This window comes from Natrix helvetica, assembly GCF_964273705.1.
Source record: "Natrix helvetica genome assembly, chromosome: 1".
Classification (NCBI taxonomy): Eukaryota; Metazoa; Chordata; class Lepidosauria; order Squamata; family Natricidae; genus Natrix; species Natrix helvetica.
The window spans coordinates 228,583,619-228,611,420 of NC_138548.1; the positions used below are offsets into that span (position 1 = coordinate 228,583,619).

Genomic DNA, 27,802 nt, shown 5'->3' on the forward strand with positions numbered 1-27,802 from the left:
TATATCAATATTCAACGGGGGGGGGGGGCAACTTATGTATATGTATTGGAGTTTTTCATGCACATTTTTATGTAGTCTTGTTTTGCTTTGCTTTTGTATTTTTCCTTTTATTGTATTTTAATGTTTTGAATAGAATAAAAAAAATGATGGAATGTTTCAACTACACAGTATTCTGTAGAATTCCAAGACAGACAGAAAGGAAAATCAGCAAATGCCACAATAAGCTCTGCTTGGTTCATTGGGAGACTTGGTATCTTTTAGCAGAAAGAATTAGGTGATTGCCACAGTTATAACAGAAAGACAACTGAGAATAGTCTTAGAAACCAACAAGTAAAAATTCTTACCGGGTTCTGTAGCACCAAATTCTCTCAAGGCACGTTCATAATATTCTCGGATATTAAATATTTTACTGGATTCCTTTAAAAAATGGTGGGTAGTTACCATGCTGAACTTAACACATGCTGAACTTAACGATAAAATGACTGGAATAAAATACATTTGTCATGCAATCTCAATCATCTTTTGAAACTTTAAGCAGCCTTGATACATAAATCTTTTTGGGGCATTCCTTCCCACTTTCCTGGAGCAGTTTGCATGCAAACAATCCAGGCCAATTGTGGGTTGCTAACCGGTTTACTACTGCTTGGTTCGCATGCGCAGAAGTGTCTGGGTGGATGGGGGAGCCTCCCGCCGCCACTACCAGTTCAGTTGAACCAGGTTGAACCGGGAGCAACCCACCTCTACAACGATGGATTTTCAAAAAACTGGGCATGTACCAGTAATCTGCCTGTAACATTAAGGATTACTATTTCCAGGTGGCTTTTAAAATCAGCTCAAGTATTTTACTGTGGCCCAGTCCTAGCAGAGCATGCTTTACAGAATAAAAAAAATACCAATTCCATTAGAAACCTCACATTAGTAAATACTTCTGCAAATATTGCACATCATTCATTCATTCGTGCTATCAAATTGGTAAATTTTACACAAATATCACTGTTATTCATTCATTTGATTTGTTTAGCTACCCATCTCGTGAGATGAGGTGGTAAACAAATTTAAAATAAAAATGCAACCATACATAAATTGAAACACATGGTACCTGAGAAAATAATATATTTCATAATGACTAACACAACCAAGAAACAGATCCCTGCACTCGTTTATAATACTTCTTTACTTACTTGTTCTTTTTCGATCTGAATCATTTTTTTGAAAAACTGGAGTGAAAATGGGCGGCATTCCTGCAGCCTAAGAGAGAAGTAATGGGGTAAGGCACTTGATTGTAATAACAAATGGGGGTGGAGTAGTATAAAAAAGAGTGATTGAATAATGCTTTCAAAAGGAAATGTCCTAACCTGGTGAAGACTTGCTTTGCTTTCTTATAGCCACCGGTCCTATGAGCCCATTCAAGGTACTTTTCTTTCAGGGCTATGGAGTCAGCAGGAAGTGTGGCAAGGAAAGATCTCTGCCGGTTAAATATAAATGATTTTGAAGTCCATTAAATGATACAAACCTTTTAAGCATCCACAGTGGACTTTGAAGCTGAAGTCAAGAATATTGGTTACTTTGTTCCTTGTGATAATTACCCACACCAAATTGGATCTATTGACTTGGGTAAAAGATATACATAGGCTGGCAATCTCCTATTCATTCAGTTTAGTAAACCTACTCTGGAGACTCTACAAACAGCCCTTGCTTAACAACCACTCATTCAGTGACCTTTTGAAGTTATAATGGTGCAAAATGAGGGGAACGTAGGGTAGGTCCTCGTAGCTGCAGCTGTCTCAGATTCTTGCGGTCATATGATTGAGATCCAGGTTCTTGACAATCAGATGGCAATTAGAATGTTGCAGCATTTCATGGTCAAGTGATTGCCATTTGCAACTTTCATTACCAGTTTCCAACAAGCAAAATCAATGGGGAAGCCAGCAGGTCCCAAGCGGCAATCACGAGACACCGCACTTAAACAATGGCTTGGGATTCATTTAACAACAGTGACCGGAAATGATGGAACTGAATCATTAAGTGCATGGTCATGTAACATTGTGCTTTACCATTGTGTTGCTTAGCAATAGAAATTCTGGTCCTAATTACCCTTGTTAACTTAAGACAACCAATATTTCTGAAACAATTCATATGTAAATAAAAACTGTGCTTCAATATGTTTATGTTACTCCATTTCAGGATACCATTTAAGATCTTATAGCAATAGCACTTAAACTTATATACCGCTTCACAGTGCTTTACAAGTGGTTTACAGAATGAGCATATTTCCCCCAACAAACAAGGCCCTCATTTTACCGACCTCAGAAGGATGAAATGAAAGGCTGAGTCAACCTTGAGCCCAGTGAGATTGGATCTGCCAAATTGCAGGCAGCCGGCAATCAGAAGAAGCAGCCTGCAGTACTGCATTCTAACCACTGCACCACCACAGCTGTATATATTTTCAGCAAAATGTTTTCAGCATTACAACAGCCTCTTTGACTACAGATGATTTTATATGATAGTTTTATATCCTGCAATATATTCATTTTTAATGCACAGGACATCATTAGTTCTAAAATTAATTTTTGAAATAATGATGGAACCATTCTTACTCTCCCAAATTAATCTCACAGTATGATTCATTTTTAATGGGAAATATGATACCTGATAGAGGGCTTCAGTCTCTGCTTTGCTGCTTGCACCTTCACTCCATTCTAGCCATAAAGTCCAAAGTGGCAAGGTGTCCTACAAGGAGGAATAATAATTTTTAAAAAAACAGGAGAAGAAAATATTGGATATGAGTTGTATAAAATACCTGTAATAATGTGAGACTGGAGAATGGCTGGCAAATTTAGTGGCAGGCAAATTAAAAGGCACCAAAATTCCTGAAGTATAGGTAGTCCTTAAATTATGACTACAATTAAGCCCAAAATCTATGTTGCCAAGTGAAACATTTATTAAATGAGTTTTGACCCATTATACAACTTTCCTTGCCACAGTTGTTAAGTGAATCATTGCAGCTGGTAAGTTAGTAATACAGTTGTTAAGTGAATCTGGCTTTCCCATTGACTTTGCTTGTCAGAAGGTCACAAAAAACATTTATTTATTTATTTATTTATTATTCGTATTTATAGACCGCCCCCTCTCCCGAAAGGGACTCGGGGCGGTGTACAGTCACTAAAATGCGTTATAAAATACATACATAAAACAGTTAAATAATTAAATACGTAGGTGGAGGAGGTTGCAAGACTGTATATAGAATAATAAATATAGTATATTAAAAGCTCTAATAACCCAGGAGTTAAAATATTACCCAAAATTACCCATTAAAATATATCCACCGGGAGGTAAAAACTAAGAATGTGCCAGGCCAGCTAATCGAAACAGGTGAGTCTTTAATTTTTGACGGAAGGAACGGAAGTCAGTGGTAGTTCTAATGTCACTCTAGGACACTGCAACAGTCATAAATATGAGTTGCCAAGCATCTAAATTTTGATCATGTGACCATGGAGATGTTGCAATGGTTGTAAGCATGGAAAACAGGCATAAGTCACATTTTTCAGTGCCGCTGTAACTTTGGAAGGTCATAAAATGAATTGTTGTAAACTGAGGGCTACCTGTAGTCTAGCAGAAAATATAGTGATGAAATTAAGGAGCCTATCCTATTAAAAAGGACCAGACCAAATAAGTGAAGTCCTCCATTACACAGGCTATGCAAAAAGCTTTCAAAGGAACAAAAGGGGAACTCAGAAAATGAGCTGTGTTATTAGCTTATTTCCATGGTTTCTCTCTGGGATCTTTAAAAGATAAGAGGTGTGGGGAATGCAATTGGAATAGTACTGGAAGGTGTTGCCACAATGGAACGCCATGGCCTTGATGAAAGCAGGTACTCATACAGGCCACTAGGGACAGTGGGACAGCCCACTATTAGGTGCAAGAAGCCAATGAAAAAAGCTCTTTCATTGACCTCTACCAGGAGCACCACCAATGCATCTTTCCTTAGAAGGTGGTAAAATGTGACTTTTTGGCAATGCCACTGTCAAAAGTTAATCTTATGAATGGAGAGAGCATTTCAGATCACCAAGCAGATTCTGCAAATGTGCTAGTTACTTCATTTGAGACAATACAGACAGTCCTTGTTTACTGACCACAATTGGGAGTGCCAACTCTATCACCAAGCACAGGAAATTATATGACCACGATGGCTTATGACCTTACTTCATATTTGGTCTTTATGCAAATCGCACAGGTCATTAAGTGAGCTATCACATGAGCACCACTTGCAATTTCACTTCCACATTCTCCATTAATTTTTTGGGTTGGAAGCCAGTTGGAGAGTGCATGAATGACAATCACATGACAGCAGGATACCAAAGATGTGTGGACTAGTTGAAAATATTTTTTTCCCCCCAACTACCATATCTTTGAACAATCACTAAATGAGGCAGTCAATAAGTGAGGACTATTTGCATGCATTTTTACTTGTAGTATTTTAGAATTGCAGAGTTTATTACTACATTTATTTTAGTAACTTGTGCTGCACTTTTATTAATAAGACTCCTTGCTATGATGGTAATCTCACCCAATTGATTTGACTTTGGTGTTGTATATTTGGTAAACTTTGCTCAATAAATGACTCAATAAATGTTACTGTTATGGCTAGTTTCAGATGACTTTCATTTGTGAGCAAGGACTCCCAGGCTCCAAGTATTCCTTCCTACAACTCAAGGGCAGAAGAGAGCTCCTACCTTCGCTTTAACCACTTTGAAAGCCTCCTGGGCACAAGCAGCCACTTCACTGCTCTTCAGTTTCAGCAGCAACTGCAGCCTCATTTCCCACATATCCACCAATTGGCTGAAACGGTTTGTGGCTGCCACAGCCACCTCTCTGGCCTTGTCTTCATGACTGAGTTCCAGCAGGAGCTGAATCTGAAAAGACGCCACACCAAAATAAGCACCGAAGGGTTGCTTCCAGGAATGGATTTCTAAGCTCCAAACCCACCCTTTCCGGTTTATGTGAGTAGGAGCTTTTCAAGGGCAAGGACCACATCCTTCCTTACCCACTGTTTATAGAGGGAAGCTGGCAGCAATTGTGATTCATGAGCTCGGCTGAAAACACTCTGTACCCTTTCCAGTCTCTGAAACAAGATGGACAGAATAAAAACACTTTTACTGCAGTACAAATGAGTCTTCATAAAATATCACAGAGCTTTTGAAGTCATGATGCTGAGTACTCATGGCTAAATTTTCCGGAACCAATCATTTTGTAGTCAAAATGATATTATTTATGGCACCAAAGTAAAAAATGGCGGGTTTGAGAGAATTTCAAGAACTGGACAAATACCAACAAAAGGTTTTAAAAATTAAGGAGAAAAAAATCTTCCCCCCACCAGGCTGATCAAATCAGTCTCTTTAGGGAACAATGAATCTTGAACTGATTTGATGGGTAGAGAAGGGAAAAACCGAAAGGATGAAAATTTGGAGATCCTGAAAACTGGCTTATCTGGCTGCTGCTCAAACGCTGTAGAGTAGGGGTGTCAAACTCAAGGCTGGATCTGGCGTGCGCGGTGCTTAAATCTGGCCCGCAGGGTCACCCTGGAAACAGTGAAGGACCAGCCCTCAGTGCCAGCAAAAAACAGACGGCCCCCATGGGCAGCCCTCTCGAGCACCGTTTTTGCTGGCAGAGGGTTTCAGGAGGCCATTGCAGCTAAAAAGAGAGCCCAGGAGCCCGTTTTCACTGGCAGAGCGCTCAGCCCCCCAAAGGCGCCCCCCACCATGGGTGATGTCGAGCTGGCCACGCCCACCCGGCCCCCCAACGACAAACACAACCCTGATATGGCCCTCAATGAAATCAAGTTTGACACCCCTGCTGTAGAGCATACCATTGTAAGATTTTGCCACAGGAGCTACGTAGCCCACAATCTTTCAGTTGCTCTTCTGCAGCCCTCTGCTGTGTCTTCTCAATGCAAATTCTCTTCCTCACTACTCCATACTCCCTTGAACTTGAGAAGTGGAGGTGCAGTACTGGGCATGAATCTATGGCCAGGTTAATAGCCAACTACAGTATGTATTATTAAATGTGGCCCTCAGGGCTGAAAAGATTGTTCAGCCTTTCTGCAAAGCAGCCAACAACTGAATACTTAGATGTTACATCTATGATTGCATCACAAGTTGAACTAAAAACAGGAGAATCCAAGTCTACTTTAATATCCTTGCATCATTTTTTAAAGTTCCCAGCACTTGTAAAATGTTGTAATGAATAGGCATAAATATTATTTGTTTCATTTGTACCATTTATTTTTACAAATAAGGTGGCAAACATACCTAATGTTCCTTCCTCCTCTTGTTTTCCCCATAACAACAACCCCCTGAGGCTGATTGGGCTGAGAGTGAGTGACTAGCTCAAAGTCACTCAGCTGGCTTTCATGGCTAAGGCAGGATTTGAACTCAGTCTCCCACATTCTAACCGGCTGCCTTAACCACTACCAAACCGTCTCTCATTAGCTTAGCTTAATTATAATAAATATTACTGTATATCACAAGATTCTTCACAAAAGCTTCCTTTAAAAAAAAAACCCCACCAACTAGCCATTCGTCATTAAAGGCATATATCGAAAATTTTACTTGCTTTTGATTTTAGAGCAAAATAGCCATTTTGCAGTCCAACCTTAGAAATTAGGAGCCAACCAGATAAGCTCTCAAGATGAGGCTAGGTGTCTCTTTGTTTAAGTGAAGTACTATATTACTGAGTCATCAGAATAGGGAAGGTAGGTCAGAATATGCCTGTGTAGGCATATTGTATAGACCAGTGATGGCGAACCTATGGCACGCGTGCCACAAATGGCATGCAGAGCCATTTGTCAGGGCACGCGAGGCGCTGCCGTGTCAGCTGGCCAGCGCGCATGCGCGCACTGGCCAGCTAAGTTCACCTTTTTAAAAACCATTTTTCGCCCTCCCCAGGCTCCAGAGGCTTTATAGGAGCCTGGGGAGGGCGAAAAGAGCCTCCCCCCCCCCGAGGTCCTCCGGAGGCTTCAGGGACCATCCAGAGGCTTCCCTGAAGCCTTCAGAACGCTTAAAACCACCCTCCGAGCAAACCGGAAGTCACTTCCGGTTTGCTTGGAGGACCCTTTTGAGCACTCGGAAGGCTTCAGGGAAGCCTCCGGACGGTCCCTGAAGCCTCCGGAGGGCCTCCGGGGGGGCGGGGGAGGCTCTTTTCTCCCTCCCCAGGCTCCTATAAAGCCTCTGGAGCCTGGGGAGGGCGAAAAAAGCATGTAAAAATGGGGGGGGGGGGTTCACGCGTTGTGCGTGCATGCACACTGGGGGGGGCGCGTTGCATTATGGGTGTGGCACGCCCGCACACAACCCCCCACGCTCCCCCCACTTGTGGCACGCGAGCCAAAAAAGGTTCGCCATCGCTGGTATAGACATTGGATGGCAATTCTGACCATGCCTCACTAAAATCGTAAGAACAGATAAACACAGGCAAACTATACAAATCGAAACCACACACATTTCAAATCATTATTTACTTCACTGAAGTCTGTCTCTCCTAATCAAGCCTTAATATTCTATTTAATAAATCAATTTTATAAAAGCTTTTTCAGGCTGGCAACTGAGGGACTTCCCAGTGAAATCCCTCCAGGGGAAATAGCAGCACCAGTAACAGAAGAAACCTGTAGTAATCCAAAGGCAAAGCATTTACCTTTTGCCTTAATTCTTCACTGTTGGTCTTCCGATTACATCTCTCCAAGGTAAAAGTGACATAACACTTCCACATTTCCTCTGTGGAATTCAAAATACTTGTTATTTCTTCTGAAAACAAAAGTCAAATATACTTGCATTTACGAAGCAGAGTCTAACTTTTGAATAATCTGTTTCAAGTCCGCCATCAGTTCTGCTAATTCATCATAAGTCTCTTTTCCTCCTTCAGCAGATGTGGCATTGCCACATTAAGCCTCAAGGGGGTGCTATGGCGCTCTGCATCTTCCTCATAAGTCAGCATACAAAGCCCACTGGGCTTCCTTGTAGAAACCGCATGCAATTGACTTACAGAGACAAGTACCAAAGTATGACAAGGGAACTGTTAAGGGCGCAAACTGCCATATCCTCCTCATGTTCCTTCTCATTTCACTGCAAGAGTACATTAGAAACGAGTACTAGAAGATTTGAATGCGTGGACTTTAGGAAGAAAAAAAGGCCTTTGCTAGAGAGGCTCTATAGGTACAAAATTGAAATAAAGCCACTTGCAGGCTTAATGACAGGAAGAGCCAGTCTGCAAAAAGTAGCCCATAGGACAGGGGTGTCCAAACTTGGGAACTTTAAGACTTGTGGACTTCAACTCCCAGAATTCCCCAGCCAGCATGGCTGGCTGGGGAATTCTGGGAGTTGAAGTCCACAAGTCTTAAAGTTCCCAGGTTTGGACACCCCTGCCATAGGAGAAAAAGAGGTGTAGAAAGTATTTAGGAAAGGACGCTCCCTAGTTTTCTGAAAAATAACAATTAAGGGAGAGGAGAGATGTTTTCAGACATGCAGGAATCTGTTACCTAAGCCTTACAATAAAGCTGGTGTTTGTATTCATAGTTTGTGCTTCTTCCCTGGACTACCTCAAAGGACTCACAGTGGGGGACCCAGAGAAACAGAGTTTGTGGACACACAAAGATGGAAAGTGCTTATCCACCATCCTTCTTAGGTAAGTGCTCACAGGTATTAACATCTGCTGAAATTCCAGCTTAGTTCCCAAACAGACAGTGAAGGGGAGCTGACATCATTTTGCACTACAGGTAGCCCTCGACTTACAACCACAACTGAGCCCAAAACGACTAATGCTAAGTGAGACAGTTCTTAAGTGAGTTTTGCCCCACTACACGGTATGTCCTTCCTTGCCGTAGTTGTTAAGTGCATCGCTGCAGTTGCTAAGTTAGTAAAACGGTTGCTAAGGGAATCTAGCTTCCCCAGTTGACTTTGCTTGTCAGAAGGCTACAAAAAGGGGATCCCATGACTCCAGGACACTGCAACCGTCATAGATGGGAGTCAGTTGCCAAGGGCCCGAATGTAAATCACGTGACCATGAGAATGCGGCAATGGTCGTAAGTGTGAAAAATGGTCATAAGTCACTTTTTAGTGCCGCTGTCACTTTGAACGGTCACTAAATGAACTGTTGTAAGTCGAGGACTACCTACATTTGCTGTTCTCAAGTCCATAGCTTCAGAATGAAGCCAGAAACTCAGTTATAAAAAATTTGGGGGGGGGCTGGGGAGGGAGGGGTAGAGAAAGAGGAGAAACAAACAAGTTTTAATATCTAGCGGGGGGGGAGTCTAACCAGTGGGAAGGTGTTTGATTGCCTCCTCAAATACAACGCAACACCGTTCTTCTTTGTGGGCAACCTCTAAAGCCTTGGACTGTTTCGACTTCGGTTGTTCTGAAGGAGGCAGGGATTCCATCTCCAGTTCCCGCCGTGCCATGAAATCCCACACAAGAGGATCATTGTCATACGTTGCCTGCAAGCTAAAAGAAAAGTTGCATTATGCAGCATTAGCTGTGAGCGACTCCCTTCCTAGAAAGCTCTGGCATAATTGCGAGTGCTTTTGTTCCATAAAAGGTAAGCAACCATAAGCGGGAACATTTTGCTTATGCTAACAGAACTCACACAGCGTGCACAGAAACAGGAAAAGGCCTTCAGCTAGAAGTACTTTGGATATTCTGAAGACAGGGAAACTACCACGCGCTCTACACAAGCCGAGCGGAGTGATCTGGGAAGGACATGTTCCTCCTTCTGTGTTCTACCTTAGAATTACATCCCTTCAGACGGCAGCAGTCCCATTGACATGCTAAATACGCACATATCTCCTAGAACAGGGGTGGTGGGCCGCTATGGCCCCTTTATGACCTGTGGACTTCAACTCTGAGGATTGATGGCTGGCTCAGGAATTCTGGGAGTTGAAATCCACTGGTCGTAAAGGGGCCATAGCTGCCCACCCATCCTAGAAAACGGGAAACTTGGCACAGCAAGAAATGGGTTAGAGAGCACATTTTCTTTTCCCATGCTAGAAGCCTAAAAGGAATTTGTACACAAGTATTAAAAAAACGGTTATCTCCTAACCAAAGCCTCTGTAGACACAACATAGTTATGAAGATCAAGGACATTTTTTTTAGTGCAAGGGAGATTCATACCACAAATCCAAACAGATTTAGGCTTATCAGTTGTTTATACTCAATTGTACTCACAGCTAAGATGATGGACCCAGAATGAAAAGATTCGGGAGGCCCATCTGACCACAGAACATATTTGATAATTTTATCTACTTTCTGTCTCAGCCCAACAAATCTCACCATCATACTGTTGTAAGAATAAGCAAAGTAAGCTAGGGCACATTGAGCTACCAGGTGAATGTCAGGATGCCAACAAAAATAAATACAAATAGATAAAAATGGGGGGGGGGGTTTGAAGAGAGAGACATGCTCTTTTCTGAACAGCAGCTCCTAAATTAAGTTGTTTCTTACTATTATTTTTATTTTAATTCACTTAATTCACACAGGTACATAAGGCAAATCCAGACAATTAAATGGGCAAATAAATATTTTCACACCGTTGATCATGGCCTGAAGAGTCTGCTGTTTGTGGATATAAATGGCAGATGCTGTCCATTTTGGATAGCAAGATGGGCAGTATATATGTAGTATGTACAAAAATAAATAAAACAAATTACATCGGCTGTTAGATACCTGTTTAAAAGGAAGGCTGTGCTAATAAATGCCTAGACTTGAAGACATTTTCCTTTCTTACGGTATGCTAAACCTGTCTTCCTTTCCAAGGATTGGAAAGCAGCTGATATTTAAAAAGCTGCATTAGAAAACATTCACAATAATCAATATCAACATATATTCACCAGAATATCAAAGGTATAGTTAAAAACAACTGAGAACCATGACTGGTAATAGAATATTTCAAAGCACAGTCACTTTTAACCTGTTTTCCCCTAGAAGGGAGCAAGGCTGATGCTGCAGTTCTCAAAGCTGAGTTTTTCAGGGAAAAAGGGAATTTAAAAAATGGCTACAGCCTAAGAAATGAAAATCTGCCCAAATGTAAACCACTGCCAAGGACTCAATAATTTTACTTTCTAAACACATATTAAAATCTTATAAATTAAAAGCAGAGCCAAGATAATAACAACACTTGCATTTTTGCACTGGAGCATCATAGTTGAAGAGAAACAGGATTTGTTTTTGCTACAGCCGAACCAAAAATGAGACCAGGTTTATGCAATTAATCTAATCCTGACTTCTGGAATATGGTGAAATAATTTTAAATCTTAAACATGTAGAATTGACTAACACATGATAGAATAATGGCTGCTGAATGGTAAGAGGGTGCAAACCGCACCCAGAACTTACTTTTCAAGAATTTCTTTCTGAAGATCTTGTGTAAAATCAAAACGTTTTGCAATTGACAAAAGCGATAGTGCAAATTCTGCCCCTATAATGAAGGAGGATAGATTAATCAGGGCTCTCTAAGCATCATAATCAGAATTGCAGCTCCCCTAATTGAAGCCCTCCCTCCTTGGGTATTCCCAGGCTCCTGGCCCCATTTAACATAAATGGGGTTGCTGGCATGTTGCAAAATATACTCCCTGTGCCGTACTGCCAAGAAAATATTCAGGCCCTGTGATTTTTATCTAGGGCAATGATGGCGAACCTTTTTGTCCTCGCGTGCTAAAAGCACGCGTGTGACAGCGTACACGTGCCTGCCCACGCCCATAATGCAATGCACCCCATCCCCTGCACATGCGCCCCCCCCCCTGTGGCCCATTTGGGCCTAGCAGCCTCCATGAAGCCTCCTGGGACCAAAAACCGGGTGCAGGGGGGGACACCGCACCCCTTTGCGCTCCCCCCGTGCATATGTGCACGTCTCACACATGTGCAGCAGAGACCCCAAAATCAGCTGGCTGGTGGAAGATGCGCATGCATGCACGGAGGAGCTGAGCTGGGCGACGGCTCATGTGCCTGCAGAGAGGGCCCCGCATGCCACCTGTGGCATGCGTGCCATAGGTTCGCCATCACGGATCTAGGGTATGTTTGCTGTCTACATTTTGCCCGGGTACATTCGTGTTTTTCTCTTACTTATATGCAAATCAAGTGTTAGTAACTAGATTTTCTTTGAAATGAATATTCTGTTGCAATTTGTGACATCAAATATGCAGGTTATTCTGCAGCGCGCATAACCTATGCACAGTATTGGAAAAACGAAAATACACCATCAGAGCTAGACATAATCAGAAAAGTGTTGGCCTGTGCAGAAGCAGATAGGCTCACTCTTGAACTTAAAAATAAAGGGGAATCAGAATATTTTGAAGTATGGAATAGATTTTATGATTGGTATAAGACAAGATGACAAGACTGGAACAAATGTATATATTGTGATTGGACAGAAGGATAGACAATGTATTAAGTAGGCTAATAGTTAATGGTTGAAACTAGCTGTACATAATGTGAATGTATGGTCACTCTGACTCCGCGGTATTGCATTGTTTTAAATGTAAAAATAATAAAAATATATTTTAAAAAAATATGCAGGTTATTATTCTCAGACTCTGACTTTTCCTCCTATTCATTTTCTTAGCCAATTACCTGTCTCCAAGTCTCATCAGCATTAGCCACTTTGTTAACCAACCAAAGACACACGCTTAAAATTCCAGATATGCTTATTGGCCCCAAGAACATCAACGTTTTTTAAAAATTGAAGCATGTCTACCCTAAACCCACAAAAGGAAGAAAGAGCATTTTTACCCTAAATGAATATTGCGTAGAGAAAAGGTATCTCCCCAGTGCTTGAAGAAAATACAGGTAGTCCTCGAGTTATGACCACAATTCAGCCCAAAATGTCTGTTGCTACGTGAGACAGATGTTAAATGAGCTTTGCCCCATTTTATGGCTTTTCTTGACTCAGTTGTTAAGTGAATCACTGCAGTGGTTAAGTTAGCAATCCAGTTGTTAAGTGAATCTGGCTTCCCCATTGCCTTTGCTTGCCAGAAGGTCGTAAAAGGTGTTCACTTGACCCTGGGACACTGGCATCGTCATAAATATGAGTCTGTTGCCAAGGGTCTGAATTGTAATCATATGACCGTGGGGATGCTGCAACAGACGTAAGTGTGAAAAATGGTCATAAGTCACTTTTTTCCCCAGTGATGTTTGTAACTTGTAACAGTCACTAAATGAACTGCTGCAAGTCGAAGACTACCTGTATTTGCTCACTTATACATTATGGGGAGATCGAGGTTCTCCCATATAACACCTCTCCTGCGCGAGCTGCACTGGCTTCCTGTGGCCTACCGGGTGCGCTTCAAGGTATTAGTTACCATCTTCAAAGCGCTCCATGGCACAGGGCCTAGTTATCTGCGGGATCGTGTCCTGCCCCATACATCCCTGCGACCCATTCGCTCACACAGAGAGGGACTCCTCCGGGTGCCGTCCTCCAGAGAGTGTCAGAGGGCGGTGCCCAGGAGTAGGGCCTTCTCTGTGGTGGGCCCTACCCTTTGGAATGACCTCCCCCCAGACATTAGGACAACAAATGACCTCCGCTCCTTCCGTATGAAATTGAAGACCCACCTGTTTCGACTAGCCGGCCTGGCATAACTCTACAGCTTCTCCACCCCTTGGTCATTTTTAACTGTTAATTTTAGTTTTTAAATTTTTACTTTATTGGGGTTTTAACTTTTTCTAAGCACTGTAATTTATTTATTTATTTTTACCTCCTCTATATGATACTGTCTTGCTTGTTGCTTTTGTACGTCGCCCCGAGTCCCTGTAGGGAGAGGGGGCGACTAACAAGTTCAAATAAATAAATAAATAAATAAATAAATAAATAATTTCTGCATTTTTAGGACTCATAGACTAGCTAATTTGTCTAACCAACCATTCTGAGTGACCAGATTTCAATGGATCAAGAAGGTACCATTGAGCTGTTTGGTGTAGTGGTTAAGACACCGGGTTAAAAACTGGGAGACTGAGTTCCAATCCCGCCTTAGACAGGAAACCAGCTGGGTGATCTTGGGCCAGTCACTCTCTCTCAGCCCTAGGGAGAAGGCAATGGCAAACCACTTTTGAAATCTTACTAAGGAAACTGCAGGGACCAATCCAGGAAGTTGCCAGGAGTCAAAAATGACTTGAAGTGACCAAATATTTAAAAAAATTGAGATGAACTATACTCATTTTGAAAAGTAAAAGAACAACAACACAACGTACAAGTGGGTATGATTACAAGTTAAAGAGTAATAGGTTACCTTTGATTTTTTCAACTGCATTTCGGTAGACAATTCTAGCCAGTTCACCATTAAGGATGTCCTCAGAAAAACTGAACTCACCCTACAAATCAAGAGAAAACGGCTCTTTTATGATTAACATTTTTTTCTTGGATTTTTCCAGAGAAACCTTTACAGCATTATCTGCAAACATGAACACAATCATCCTACAGGTAACCCACAAATGTAAGACAACTTCGGATTTCAAAAACCCTCAGCTATCTTCTGGAATGAGGCCAGAATGGTTGCTGGGAGAAGTGGGGGGAGGTGGGGGGGAACACAAGTGAGAAGCACTATCCCAGGCCCCCACTAACCTCAAGTTCTTGGGTCATGGGAATCCCAACGCTCCCATCTAGGATGAGCATATACACAGACCAGTTCTACTGGAGAAAGCAATGGACCTCAAGGCCAAGCCATTTAGGGTTCTCTAAAGGTCAAACCCAACATTCTAGATGATGCCAATAACCCCAGTGACAATGCCTGCAGTGGAATTGGGAGGAATTGCTCTTATGTATCAGCAGGCCAGCCATTGCTTTCTGTACCAGCTGTGGCTTCTGAGTAGTTATTTTTCATACTGAACGTTCTCTGCTGTGGAAAATATAACTTTATCTATCTATCATCTATCATCTATCTATCTATCTATCTATCTATCTATCTATCTATCTATCATCTATCTATCTATCTATCATCTATCTATCTATCTATCATCTATCTATCTATCTATCTATCATCTATCTATCTATCTATCTATCATCTATCTATCTATCAACTATCTATCTATCTATCTATCTATCTATCTATCTACCTATCTACCTATCTATCATCTATCTATCTATCATCTATCTATCTATCTATCTATCTATCATCTATCTATCTATCTATCTATCATCTATCTATCTATCTATCTATCTATCTATCATCTATCTATCTATCTATCTATCATCTATCTATCTATCTATCTATCTATCTATCTATCTATCTATCATCTATCTATCTATCAACTATCTATCTATCTATCTATCTATCTATCTACCTATCTATCATCTATCTATCTATCATCTATCTATCTATCATCTATCTATCTATCTGTCGGGAAGACCATCATACAAAACAATTAACTGAGCTCAGAACTGAAGAGAATATTCCAAACTGATTACATATGTTGAAAATTGGCACAGCCATTTTCTTTCCTTTGTCTTTTTTTAAATAAAGGTGATTTGGCAGAATTAAACCATGCGTCATAATCCACAAAAGGCTTTCTTCTTTAGTAGAAAGCCTTGTGGCATTCTGATCTTTCTATCATACTCTGTCAAACTTGATCTATCCTTCTTAATAAAAAGCAAATGGTGGTACAGAATCTTGAACTCTAATATTCAAGTAGCTCCTAATCAATCCCATCTTTCAGTGAGATTCAGATCAAGGCATCATATTCTTCTTTCCCTGATATTAATTAGCATTGCCATATGTACCTCCAAAAAACCATGCCTGGAATTAGGGGGAGATTACAGTGTTTCCATGAGAAATCAATTGCAATTGATTGGGGGCCATTGTTAAGAAAAATGAGTATCTCTTCTTTAAACAATATCTCTAACGTAGCCCAACAACAGCATTACCACATCTAATTTTAAGTCATGGTTTTACCTTTCTGGTGCAGCTGCTTTCAAAAAGCAACTGAAGGGTAGAAAAAAGGCTTTAAAAACAAAGGCCTATCACAAAACTCCAGCCCTTGCTAAGGATCAGACCCACACATCTTTTACAAACAATGTAAAACATTTTTTTCTCATTGGTTTTTGGTGCTTAGGCATTGGAAAGGCCGTACTGTTAACCTGCTACAAAATCTTTCAATTGGAATCGGTTTTAATTCAATGAAAGAAGGATCTAAAAGAGATTTAAAAAAACAACAACACCTGGTACATGTTTATACACCTTATGATCTCTAGACGTGCAAATGGAAGCAATGAAATTTTGTGATATCATTTGCACCCCACCTTTGATAACAACCACTGCCTACGGATAAAAGTCCTTCCACTGTTTATCTACTGTGTTTTCACATTCCTGATTTAGCAATGGAAGGACATCAACATTGGGCAAGAGAAGAATGTGGGAGAGTTTCTTCTTAGTCAGGCAATCTGCTTTGAAGCCCAGGTGCCAGTGGTGGGTTTCAAATTTTTTTGGAACCTACTCTGTGGGTGTGGCCTGCTTTGTGGGAGTGGCTTGCCTGCCATGTGAGCAGGTGGGAGTGGCTTGCCAGCCATGTGACCGGGTGGGAGTGGCTTGCTGGCCGTGTGACCGGGTGGGAGTGGGATGTTAGAAGATCCCAAATGAAGTTAGAAAGGCTGGGTCCCAAACCCAGCTGGCTTAACTGGGATAGGGTGAATAGGGGGTAGAGGTTCACAAATCACCAAGGACCCTCCTCTCCTTTCCCCCCAAAAGCAGAGGGCGTCAGTATTTAGAGGGAAGTCCCCCAACTTCCCCCCTTGGTGTGTCACTCTTTCTCTCTCTCTCTTCCCCCCCCCCGTTTCTCTCCCCCCTTTCCTTCCTCCTCCTTTTCCTCTGTTCCCCCCAGTTTTTCAAGCTGAGCCATTGGGGGAGGTCAGAGGGAGAGAGAGACGGATTGAAGGGTGCAAAGAGATGGGCTTCCCATTTTGAGAAGCCTCCCTTAGCAAAAGATCGCTGACAGGAGGAAAGGGAGGATTCCCCACCCCACTTTTCCCTTCCCTTTCCACCTCTCAGCGATCTTTTGGGAAGGGAAAAGTGGGGTGGGGAATCCTCCCTTTCCTCCTCTCAGCGATCATTTGGGAAGGGAAAAGTGGGGTGGGGAATCCTCAGATCGCTGAGAGGAGGAAAGGGAGGATTCCCCACCCCACTTTTCCCTTCCCAAAAGATCGCTGAGAGGAGGAATGGGAGGATTCCCCACCCCACTTTTCCCTTCCCAAATGATCGCTGAGAGGAGGAAAGGGAGGATTCCCCACCCCACTTTTCCCTTCCCAAAAGATCGCTGAGAGGAGGAAAGGGAGGATTCCCCACCCCACTTTTCCCTTCCCAAAAGATCGCTGAGAGGAGGAATGGGAGGATTCCCCACCCCACTTTTCCCTTCCCAAAAGATCGCTGAGAGGAGGAAAGGGAGGATTCCCCACCCCACTTTTCCCTTCCCAAAAGATCGCTGAGAGGAGGAAAGGGAGGATTCCCCACCCCACTTTTCCCTTCCCTTTCCACCTCTCAGCGATCTTTTGGGAAGGGAAAAGTGGGGTGGGGAATCCTCCCTTTCCTCCTCTCAGCGATCTGAGGATTCCCCACCCCACTTTTCCCTTCCCAAATGATCGCTGAGAGGAGGAATGGGAGGATTCCCCACCCCACTTTTCCCTTCCCTTTCCACCTCTCAGCGATCTTTTGGGAAGGGAAAAGTGGGGTGGGGAATCCTCCCATTCCTCCTCTCAGCGATCTTTTGGGAAGGGAAAAGTGGGGTGGGGAATCCTCCCATTCCTCCTCTCAGCCATCTTTTGGGAAGGGAAAAGTGGGGTGGGGAATCCTCAGATCGCTGAGAGGGGGAAAGGGAGGATTCCCCACCCCACTTTTCCCTTCCCAAAAGATCGCTGAGAGGAGGAATGGGAGGATTCCCCACCCCACTTTTCCCTTCCCTTTCCTCCTCTCAGCGATCTTTTGGGAAGGGAAAAGTGGGGTGGGGAATCCTCCCTTTCCTCCTCTCAGCGATCATTTGGGAAGGGAAAAGTGGGGTGGGGAATCCTCAGATCGCTGAGAGGAGGAAAGGGAGGATTCCCCACCCCACTTTTCCCTTCCCAAAAGATCACTGAGAGGAGGAAAGGGAGGATTCCCCACCCCACTTTTCCCTTCCCTTTCCTCCTCTCAGCGATCTTTTGGGAAGGGAAAAGTGGGGTGGGGAATCCTCCCTTTCCTCCTCTCAGCGATCATTTGGGAAGGGAAAAGTGGGGTGGGGAATCCTCAGATCGCTGAGAGGAGGAAAGGGAGGATTCCCCACCCCACTTTTCCCTTCCCAAAAGATCGCTGAGAGGAGGAATGGGAGGATTCCCCACCCCACTTTTCCCTTCCCAAATGATCGCTGAGAGGAGGAAAGGGAGGATTCCCCACCCCACTTTTCCCTTCCCAAAAGATCGCTGAGAGGAGGAAAGGGAGGATTCCCCACCCCACTTTTCCCTTCCCAAAAGATCGCTGAGAGGAGGAATGGGAGGATTCCCCACCCCACTTTTCCCTTCCCAAAAGATCGCTGAGAGGAGGAAAGGGAGGATTCCCCACCCCACTTTTCCCTTCCCAAAAGATCGCTGAGAGGAGGAAAGGGAGGATTCCCCACCCCACTTTTCCCTTCCCTTTCCACCTCTCAGCGATCTTTTGGGAAGGGAAAAGTGGGGTGGGGAATCCTCCCTTTCCTCCTCTCAGCGATCTGAGGATTCCCCACCCCACTTTTCCCTTCCCAAATGATCGCTGAGAGGAGGAATGGGAGGATTCCCCACCCCACTTTTCCCTTCCCTTTCCACCTCTCAGCGATCTTTTGGGAAGGGAAAAGTGGGGTGGGGAATCCTCCCATTCCTCCTCTCAGCGATCTTTTGGGAAGGGAAAAGTGGGGTGGGGAATCCTCCCATTCCTCCTCTCAGCCATCTTTTGGGAAGGGAAAAGTGGGGTGGGGAATCCTCAGATCGCTGAGAGGGGGAAAGGGAGGATTCCCCACCCCACTTTTCCCTTCCCAAAAGATCGCTGAGAGGAGGAATGGGAGGATTCCCCACCCCACTTTTCCCTTCCCTTTCCTCCTCTCAGCGATCTTTTGGGAAGGGAAAAGTGGGGTGGGGAATCCTCCCTTTCCTCCTCTCAGCGATCATTTGGGAAGGGAAAAGTGGGGTGGGGAATCCTCAGATCGCTGAGAGGAGGAAAGGGAGGATTCCCCACCCCACTTTTCCCTTCCCAAAAGATCACTGAGAGGAGGAAAGGGAGGATTCCCCACCCCACTTTTCCCTTCCCTTTCCTCCTCTCAGCGATCTTTTGGGAAGGGAAAAGTGGGGTGGGGAATCCTCCCTTTCCTCCTCTCAGCGATCATTTGGGAAGGGAAAAGTGGGGTGGGGAATCCTCAGATCGCTGAGAGGAGGAAAGGGAGGATTCCCCACCCCACTTTTCCCTTCCCAAAAGATGGCTGAGAGGAGGAATGGGAGGATTCCCCACCCCACTTTTCCCTTCCCAAAAGATCGCTGAGAGGAGGAAAGGGAGGATTCCCCACCCCACTTTTCCCTTCCCAAAAGATCGCTGAGAGGAGGAAAGGGAAGGGAAAAGGGGGGTGGGGAATCCTCCCATTCCTCCTCTCAGCGATCTTTTGGGAAGGGAAAAGTGGGGTGGGGAATCCTCCCATTCCTCCTCTCAGCCATCTTTTGGGAAGGGAAAAGTGGGGTGGGGAATCCTCAGATCGCTGAGAGGGGGAAAGGGAGGATTCCCCACCCCACTTTTCCCTTCCCAAAAGATCACTGAGAGGAGGAAAGGGAGGATTCCCCACCCCACTTTTCCCTTCCCATTCCTCCTCTCAGCCATCTTTTGGGAAGGGAAAAGTGGGGTGGGGAATCCTCCCTTTCCTCCTCTCAGCGATCTTTTGGGAAGGGAAAAGTGGGGTGGGGAATCCTCAGATCGCTGAGAGGAGGAACGGGAGAAAGGGGGGTGAGCGAGCAATGGAGTGGCTTCTGAACCGGCAGGGGTGAGCAAGTGAGTGATAGGGGCGGGGCAGGAACTTACTTCCGGGTTCATTGTCCAACAGGTTCGCCAGAACCGGTGCGAACCGGTAGAAACCCACCACTGCCAGGTGCCCACAATAGATAGGCGTTGTTGGATTCCTTTATTAAACTATAGCAAGTGCAGGAAAGCATTGCACAAATCTGCAATAATTATTCTCACCATAAACTGAATGCTTCCACTTGACAATTTAAATTAATAAGTAACACGGAGAGAGAGAAATATTTCCAATAACAATGATTTCTTACTAAATCTATGTTTGCTTGCTCAAATTCTTTCTTCTCTTTCCTTTGCTTTTCCACATGCATCAGCTCCATTCTAAAATACTAGGAAAGGAAAGGAAAAAGGGAGGGGAAAGAAAAGGAAAATGGGGAAGGGGAAGAGAATTAATAATGTATCAAGATATTCAACAATTACAAAGAACACAATCACAGCTTCCTGGTTAAAAAGCAGCCCTTATTAATACTGTGCTTAAAGCACTGTTAAATAGTTTATGCTACAGGATAGTTTTATCCTGTAACTAACCAAGTCACATCCTTTAAGGACTCAAAATTAAGGTTTAAGGTTTAAGGTTTATTGAATTTATAGACTGCCCCCTCTCCCCGTAGGGACTCGGGGCGGTGTACAGACCGTTCATGTTCAAGACAACAAAATATAACATAAGACATCAAACAAAACAACGCACACATACCGTCTGTGTATAAAACCCCAAAACCAATTTAAATAATTAAAACAATTTTAAAACCCATTTAAAACCCCAATTTAAAATTTAAAAAGCCATCCAGGAAGGTTAGTAATAGATGTTCCCTGTAAATACAATTACGATTACAAATAGGCCAGGCCGGCTAATCGAAAAATTATATATGCACCCCAGCAACACTTTTGTCTTGATTAATTATGTCACTTTTGTGGACTGCCTCTCTTTCTCCAACGACGGTCATTTAACCAGAAAAAGGCTTCAGAAAAAAATAATATCATAATTGAAAGATAGGAATACATCGTTGGAATTTACCGCTGCCAATAGCCTGCCATATGTAGACAGTGTAGATGGCGTTCAAATGTTAAGAGCACGAAGACAACCTGGTAGTATAACTCCAAATGCAATTGTGTCTTCTTTTGGCTGGTGGGATTTTTTTTAAAAAAGCTAACATTTCTTCTGCATTTCCATTAGGCAAAGAAAAACATGGTTTTCTTATTTTGGCTAAAAATATATATTTTTCCATTATACGTACAGCAGCTACTAGCGTTACCTAACCATTGCTGAGGCAATATAATGTGTGGGTCTCTATCAGTACTATATTGGAAGAGACAATGATTGGATAATTGTCAAAAATACTCTCAAGCTGCTGGTTAAAAATGGCACTGAAAACCATCTGGGTGACTTTGGGCCAATCCCTTTCTCTCAACCCCAACTCACAGCACAGACTTGTTGCTGTGGGGAAAATAGGAGAAGGGAGGTGGACTGTTATATTTGCCGCCTTGAGTTGCAGAAGAGAAAAAAAAGTGGGGTGAAAATCTTTTTTTTTTTTTTAAATCTACCCCCTTTTTTTCCTGAAACATATGAGCATAGAGCAGGGGTGTCCAAACCTGGGAACTTTAAGACTTGTGGACTTCAACTCCCAGAATTCCCCAGCTGGGGAATTCTGGGAGTTGAAGTCCACAAGTCTTAAAGTTCCCAGGTTTGGACACCCCTGGCATAGAGGAAGTCCTCCTTAGTGACTGCAACTGGTACTGGCAACTCTACCATGAAATGATGTGGGTTGCTAAGCAAAACATCATGTGACCATGACCACCTTGCCACATTACTTATGCCGTGATTGTTAAAACAAATCACCCACAGTTGTTAAGGAAATATCACATTACCACAACTTGTGTTTTTACTGCCATTGGCTTTACTTGTCAGAAGACATTTGTGAAATACACCAATAGTGCTCAGGTGACCATGGGACACTGTGATGGTGGTAAATGCCCACCACTTGTGAAGTGCCTGAACCTTGGTCACATGACCACAGGGACGCTGAAACGGTCATGGATGTGAGGTCATAAAGTTGCTTTTTCAGTGCTGTGGTAACTTTGAACAGTTGCTAAACAAGGCAGTTAAGCAAGGTCTACCTGTACACCCAAGAACACCTTATAGCAGTGATGGCGAACCTATGGCACATGTGCCACAGGTGGCACGTGGAGCCATTTGTCAGGGCACGGAGGCGCTGCCCTGTCAGCTGGCCAGCGCGCATGCTGGCCCCCGTAGGGCGAACTGGAAGTTCGGGAATGGACTTCCTGTTTGCTCAGAGGGTCGTTTTGAGCATTCCGAAGGCTTCAGGGAAGCCTCTTGAAGGTCCCTGAAGCCTTCGGAGAGCTTAAAACGACCCTCCGAGCAAACCGGAAGTGACTTCCGTTTTGCTCGGAGGGTCATTTTGACTGCTTCGGAGGCTTCAGGGAAGCCTCCTGAAGGTCCCTGAAGCCTCCGGAGGGCTTCGGGGGGGGGGGGGGGGGGAGGCTGTTTTCACCCTCCCCATGCTCCGATAAAGCCTATGGAGCCTGGGGAGGGCGAAAAGAGCATGCAAAAATGGGGGGGGGGGGGGTGTCGCGCCTGTAGTGCACGTATTTGCACTGGGTGTCACGCATTGCATTATGGGTGCGGCACGCCTGCACACGACCCCCCCTGTGCTCCCCCACTTATGGCACGCGAGCTAAAAAACATTTGCCATTCCTGCCTTATAATCTATAACTCAAAAATAAAATTTCCCAGCAACAATGAACAACCCTGATGATATTTTATTCTTCGTGACAAGGAACAGATCATCTGTATTTGTCCTATAAGTTACTGCAGAGAGAGAAGGGAGGGAGAATCACCTGCCTACCTCTTGATAAAGTTTAGGAGAGTCAGGATGGAAACGCAATGCACGAAGGAACAACTGCCGAGCACTTTCTGATGACAGGCGGTCTTCCATCTCCCATTTTGCAGCCATGATCCACAAAGCTGATCAAAGAGACAGAAAAGGTTATATAAGACAGCCAATACAAGAATGGGGCATCAAATTAGATGTCACCCCAAAAAGAAACGCTTAATCTTTGCTATTTACAACAGCCAAGCCAGCATGGCCAAGGAAGAGGAAAGTTGTAACTCAGCAATGTGGGAAAGTCAAAGGCTCCTATTCCTTGCTAGATAACGTTACTATGATTCCTAGTCAAAATGATGCTTTGTACATCCAATGTCATATTTCAGCATGAGTCATGTCTTTCATTTCTGTAACACTTGAAATTCATTCATGTCAAACCACTTCCGCAAAAGCCAGAATTATCAAAAATTCCCATTATGTGTGTGCCTGTATGTGTGTAAAAAATGTGAAATTAAACCACATTTAAAACAATACAGGTAGTCCTTGACTTATGGCTGGTCACTTAGCAAAAGTTACAATGGACCACCCCAAAAGATACTTACAATCCAGTTCCAAAATTTCCAGCATCCCACGATCACATGGCTATAAATTACCGCAGATTTGCCAAAAACTAGTGTTTACTTCCAGTTTGCAGCAAATAAAAAGCCCCATGGCAAACAATACATTTTGCTTAATGACCACAGCATTCACTTAACAAAACTGCCACAAAAACACATTATAACATTGGGTCTAGTTCCATAATCTGCTTTATAACCATCACAGCCATAATAGGTAGGCTTCTTTATGGTTACAAGTTGAGGCCTACCTGTAATTAAAATCATATCAGAAAAACCTCTCAGATACCCTCAACTTCATCAGCCAAATTCTGTTTAAATTCTGTTAATTAAAAAGATTTGTGCTTCTTGCAAAAATTATGGACATGAAGATAACCCAGGTACCTGGTTTGTTGGGATGAAGGGCTAACATGGAAGAAAACACCTTGCTCAACTGTATTTTCTTGTTCTATAAGGAAACAGAAACCTGATTGTAGTTACGCATTTCAATATGAAATCAAATCATTTTCACTGCAGAGGACTTGAATTTTCTTGATCTAACAAGAGTAGAGACAGATGCAAGCCTTCGAAGGATTGAAGCAGGATTGAACTCACTATATCTACATTTTCCATAATTAAGATTGGGAACTGTTGGGAATAATTAAATAGCACTAAATTTGGAAAGTAAATGAAACAATATCCCTATTCACCCAGAAATGCACATATTCTCTTACTTCTTGGCAGATTGTATGGGTTAATCGACTTAGCTTAATTAACAAACAAACCAATTTTGATTCTACAATTTTCATATGGCAAAGACTCTCCGGCAATACTTGATATAATTCCCAGAAGAGAAAAAGGAATACTTCACTAACAGCGGAAGTCCCACAAATGGGAGTATCAAAATTAAGTATCTTGTCCTAAATGACTATTTTGCCCACACCTGATGGTTTTGCTTCCTGCCCTTAACTAATTCCTCTGGAGAGCCAAAACATTTTATACTGCAAATGCTACATTCAAGCTGCATATTCCAATAAATGGGACAGTGCACCACTGTATAAAAAAATTAAAAGGGGGAAGCTCAGTTCAAATGATAAAACACAAGCTGATTACAAGAACATTATATCCACTCACCCATTCCTTGCAAAATGCAATATGAGATAGCCACAGCTGAAGGTCATCCTGTTGGAGTGAGAGAAAGGAAAAAGGAATCAGCTGAGAACTCATGACCACTCCTTCATTCCAATGCTCTCTAGATCACTGGGAGGAAAAGAAGCAAACCAAGCAAGCATTTAGAAATGGGAGGTGTCTATGCTCAGTTTACATCCATTTGTTCAGGGACCATTCAAAATTACAGGGGTGCTGAAAAAATGAACGCATGATCAATATTCAAAGCTCCAGCCCCTGCTATCACACAATCACGATCCAGGCATTATAGCACCCTGCTTGTGATTATAACCTCACAGGGAACTGTGTGATCACCATTTGCAACCTTCCCTGCCAGCTTCTGATAAGCAAAGTCAATAGAGAAGCCAACAGGAAAAGTCACAAATCCTTCTGGTAAGTCTGTGTGGCCTGCAGTAGGTCTCCCAAACCCTTCGCCAGCCTCCCTTGACCCACGGGCAGCCTATGCTGGGCTTCTCCAGTCCTTCACCAATATCCCTTGACTCCTGTGTGGCCTGTGCTGTGCCTCCCAAATTCACTCCACCTTCTCGCAATCCTTACCTGGGACTCCCGCCACTTTCTTTGCACCCTAGGAGAAGAAAACGTGCCGCTACCTAGGATTGAACTCTTAACCTTCCAAATGGGAGGTGGGAGTCTTCACCATTAGGCCACTACACCGCTCATGGAAAATGTCTAACAATGTTTAGAATCTATATAGAAGTTGCTGTACTTTTAAGGCTTCTCTTCCATGCTTCACCCAGGTCTTGCTGGAAGGCAACCAATGTCATGTAACACTCTACAAAACTTCTAGATGCGATTAAACTGCAGTTTCCATCGCTCCTGTCATTCTGGAGGCGGAGAGGAGAATATGGCAATTGGGACCAGGATTGACCATACTAAGTGATGTAATCTAGGAAGTCCCAGTTGTCATTGTCACCCCAAGACATACAGGGTGTTAAGCGGAAAGCAGTGGGAATCCCAGGTAAGAAACATGGGAACGCCCCCCCCAACCCAGGTGGGGGAGGTCCTATGTTGGTCTCATGTAAATTGGGGAAGGGGGATGCTACAGTGGTGCACAAGCACAAGGAGGCCAAGGGAGGAAATGTGAGATCTGCACTAATGCATGGAGGCCAATGTAAAGAGGGCATAGCAGAATGCGCAAGAAAGCAAAGGGGGAATTGCCAGAGCAACTTGCAAATTTTCCTGTCCACCTTCCCATTGATTTTGCTTGTGGGAAACTGGCAGGGAAGGTTGCAAATGGTGATCATATGACTGCAGGGCACTGCATCTATTATAAGCACGATTTGATTGAAAATACCTGGACCAGTCACAAATACCACTTGTTCATTCACAACTTTAAACAGTCATTGAATGAGTGACTGGTAAGCAAGGACTAGCTGTATTATCCCATGTCATATATATTTATAATGAAAAATAAGAAATTCAGTACTAAAAACTAGATACAGCCATTTAGCAGCTACCTTGTTTAGCAATTGTTCACAACTACAATGGTAATAACAAAAAAATAATCATTTTGCTGACCAATGAGCGTACTTACTTCCTGACCAAATTTCATGCGTCTGCCAATAACACACACTGGTGAGCTGTACAAGAAAACTTTATCTAAATGAGACCTCAAGAACCAGCCTTTGCAGCCTCTCTTTTTCTCCGCAACGTATTCGCTTAACAACAATTTTGTTTCTGAGATAAGAAATAAATTTCAATCACTAAGCATGGAGAGAGTGCACATGCTAAATTTTGATGTAGGTATCCGATTCATACATAAAGAGATGACCCTATTTGTTTATTTTTAATAGCATCCAAAAATTAGAAAAAAGCAATTTCTGCAATAGCAATAGGTTTACCTTCCATTTTGTTGTAGCGCGCTTGAAAATGCCATGGATTCTTTGCACAATGGAATATTCAATCTCTTCTTTCTTAAACGAATATCCAATGCGCTAAAGGAAAAGAACAGAGCTGTCATGGGTACAGATTTTAAAATCTCCACAAGCTTTTTCAAATGATCAGTCCCTGGGTAACTTACCAGTCTTCGTGTCTTAATCAGTTCCAAGAGGTTGATTTCATACTGCGAGAAAAAAAGATCAACAATAATTCAAGGATTACCGTGCTGAATAGATTGTCACTGCCAAGCTTTACATTTTTAGCATTTCTTGAACACATAACAGCTACAAGTGAAGCATATTGCCAATAACACAAGCGATTAATCAAGAATTACTCTAATCCCCCAATCCAATAAATTAATAGCAAAGTCACTTCCAGTTTGCTAGGAGGGTCGTTTTAAGCGTTCCGAAGGCGTCAGGTAAGCCTCCGGATGGTCCCTGAAGCCTTCGGAGCGCTCAAAACAACCCTCCGAGCAAACTGGAAGTCCGTTCCTGAATTTCCGGTTTGCCCGTAGGGCCGGTTTTTTATGCTCCGGAGGCTTCACGGAAGCTCATGAAGCCTCCAGAGTGCCTCCAGGGAGGGTGGGGGGGCGCTCTTTTCGCTCTCCCCAGGTTCCTATAAAGCCTCTGGAGCCTGCGGAGGGCGAAAAATGGCTTTTAAGGGTGAACTCAGCTGGCCAGCACACACATGCGCACTGGCCAGCTGATAGGGCAGCGCCTCGCGTGCCCTGACAAATGGCTCCGCGTGCTGTCCTAGTTTCTAACCTGATGCTTTAACCACTGCACCAAAGTAGATCCATTTGCTTACTGATTATACTATAAACCTGCTGGCCACTGATACATGCAATCAATATTTTGTAAGCATTTAAAATCTTTTTTGGTTTTTGCAATTTGAAATTATGATGGAAGAAAAAATAAAAAGAAACGTGTTATGTAAAAAAGCATTGAGACAGACCCTTCTCTCATATTTCCTCATGCTTTCTTTCCTTTTCTAGATGCATTATGAATTTAATTTAACTTATTAAACCTGTTTTGGAGGAAGGAGGGAAATTAAACCTTGGCAGGAGAGTGCTCCTTCCTGAGCTGGGGGCTCTGAGGGCCAGGGCCAGTCAGCTACCAATGCAAAGGTAAGGAAGGATTGTTGCCTTCCTTCTGTCCCAAGCTCTCCCAGGCATAAATTAGCTGCTTTGGCTTAACTCAGCACTGATGCTTGCTTGGTGCTACTGCAGCACAGACTGAATCCCTGCTCAGTCCCTGGCAGTACCAAACAACCTCGCAGATGTC

General features: G+C 43.3%; 1 protein-coding gene across 1 annotated transcript in view; it reads right to left on the reverse strand.

The window, feature by feature from the left end:
• The window catches only part of UTP6 (UTP6 small subunit processome component), a 32,964-nt gene that overhangs the window by 1,150 nt on the left and 4,012 nt on the right, over nt 1–27,802 (reverse strand). The window contains exons 3-18 of the mRNA XM_081933238.1: nt 26,662–26,703; nt 26,483–26,575; nt 24,588–24,635; nt 23,859–23,922; nt 22,882–23,000; nt 20,269–20,346; nt 14,261–14,342; nt 11,376–11,457; nt 9,304–9,488; nt 7,687–7,766; nt 5,045–5,122; nt 4,734–4,913; nt 2,650–2,730; nt 1,356–1,465; nt 1,182–1,248; nt 345–417 (exon numbers count right to left, since the gene is read on the reverse strand). Of these exons, the coding sequence (XP_081789364.1) occupies nt 345–417; nt 1,182–1,248; nt 1,356–1,465; nt 2,650–2,730; nt 4,734–4,913; nt 5,045–5,122; nt 7,687–7,766; nt 9,304–9,488; nt 11,376–11,457; nt 14,261–14,342; nt 20,269–20,346; nt 22,882–23,000; nt 23,859–23,922; nt 24,588–24,635; nt 26,483–26,575; nt 26,662–26,703 (1,462 nt within the window). The remainder of the gene's footprint in view (nt 1–344; nt 418–1,181; nt 1,249–1,355; nt 1,466–2,649; nt 2,731–4,733; nt 4,914–5,044; nt 5,123–7,686; nt 7,767–9,303; nt 9,489–11,375; nt 11,458–14,260; nt 14,343–20,268; nt 20,347–22,881; nt 23,001–23,858; nt 23,923–24,587; nt 24,636–26,482; nt 26,576–26,661; nt 26,704–27,802) is intronic.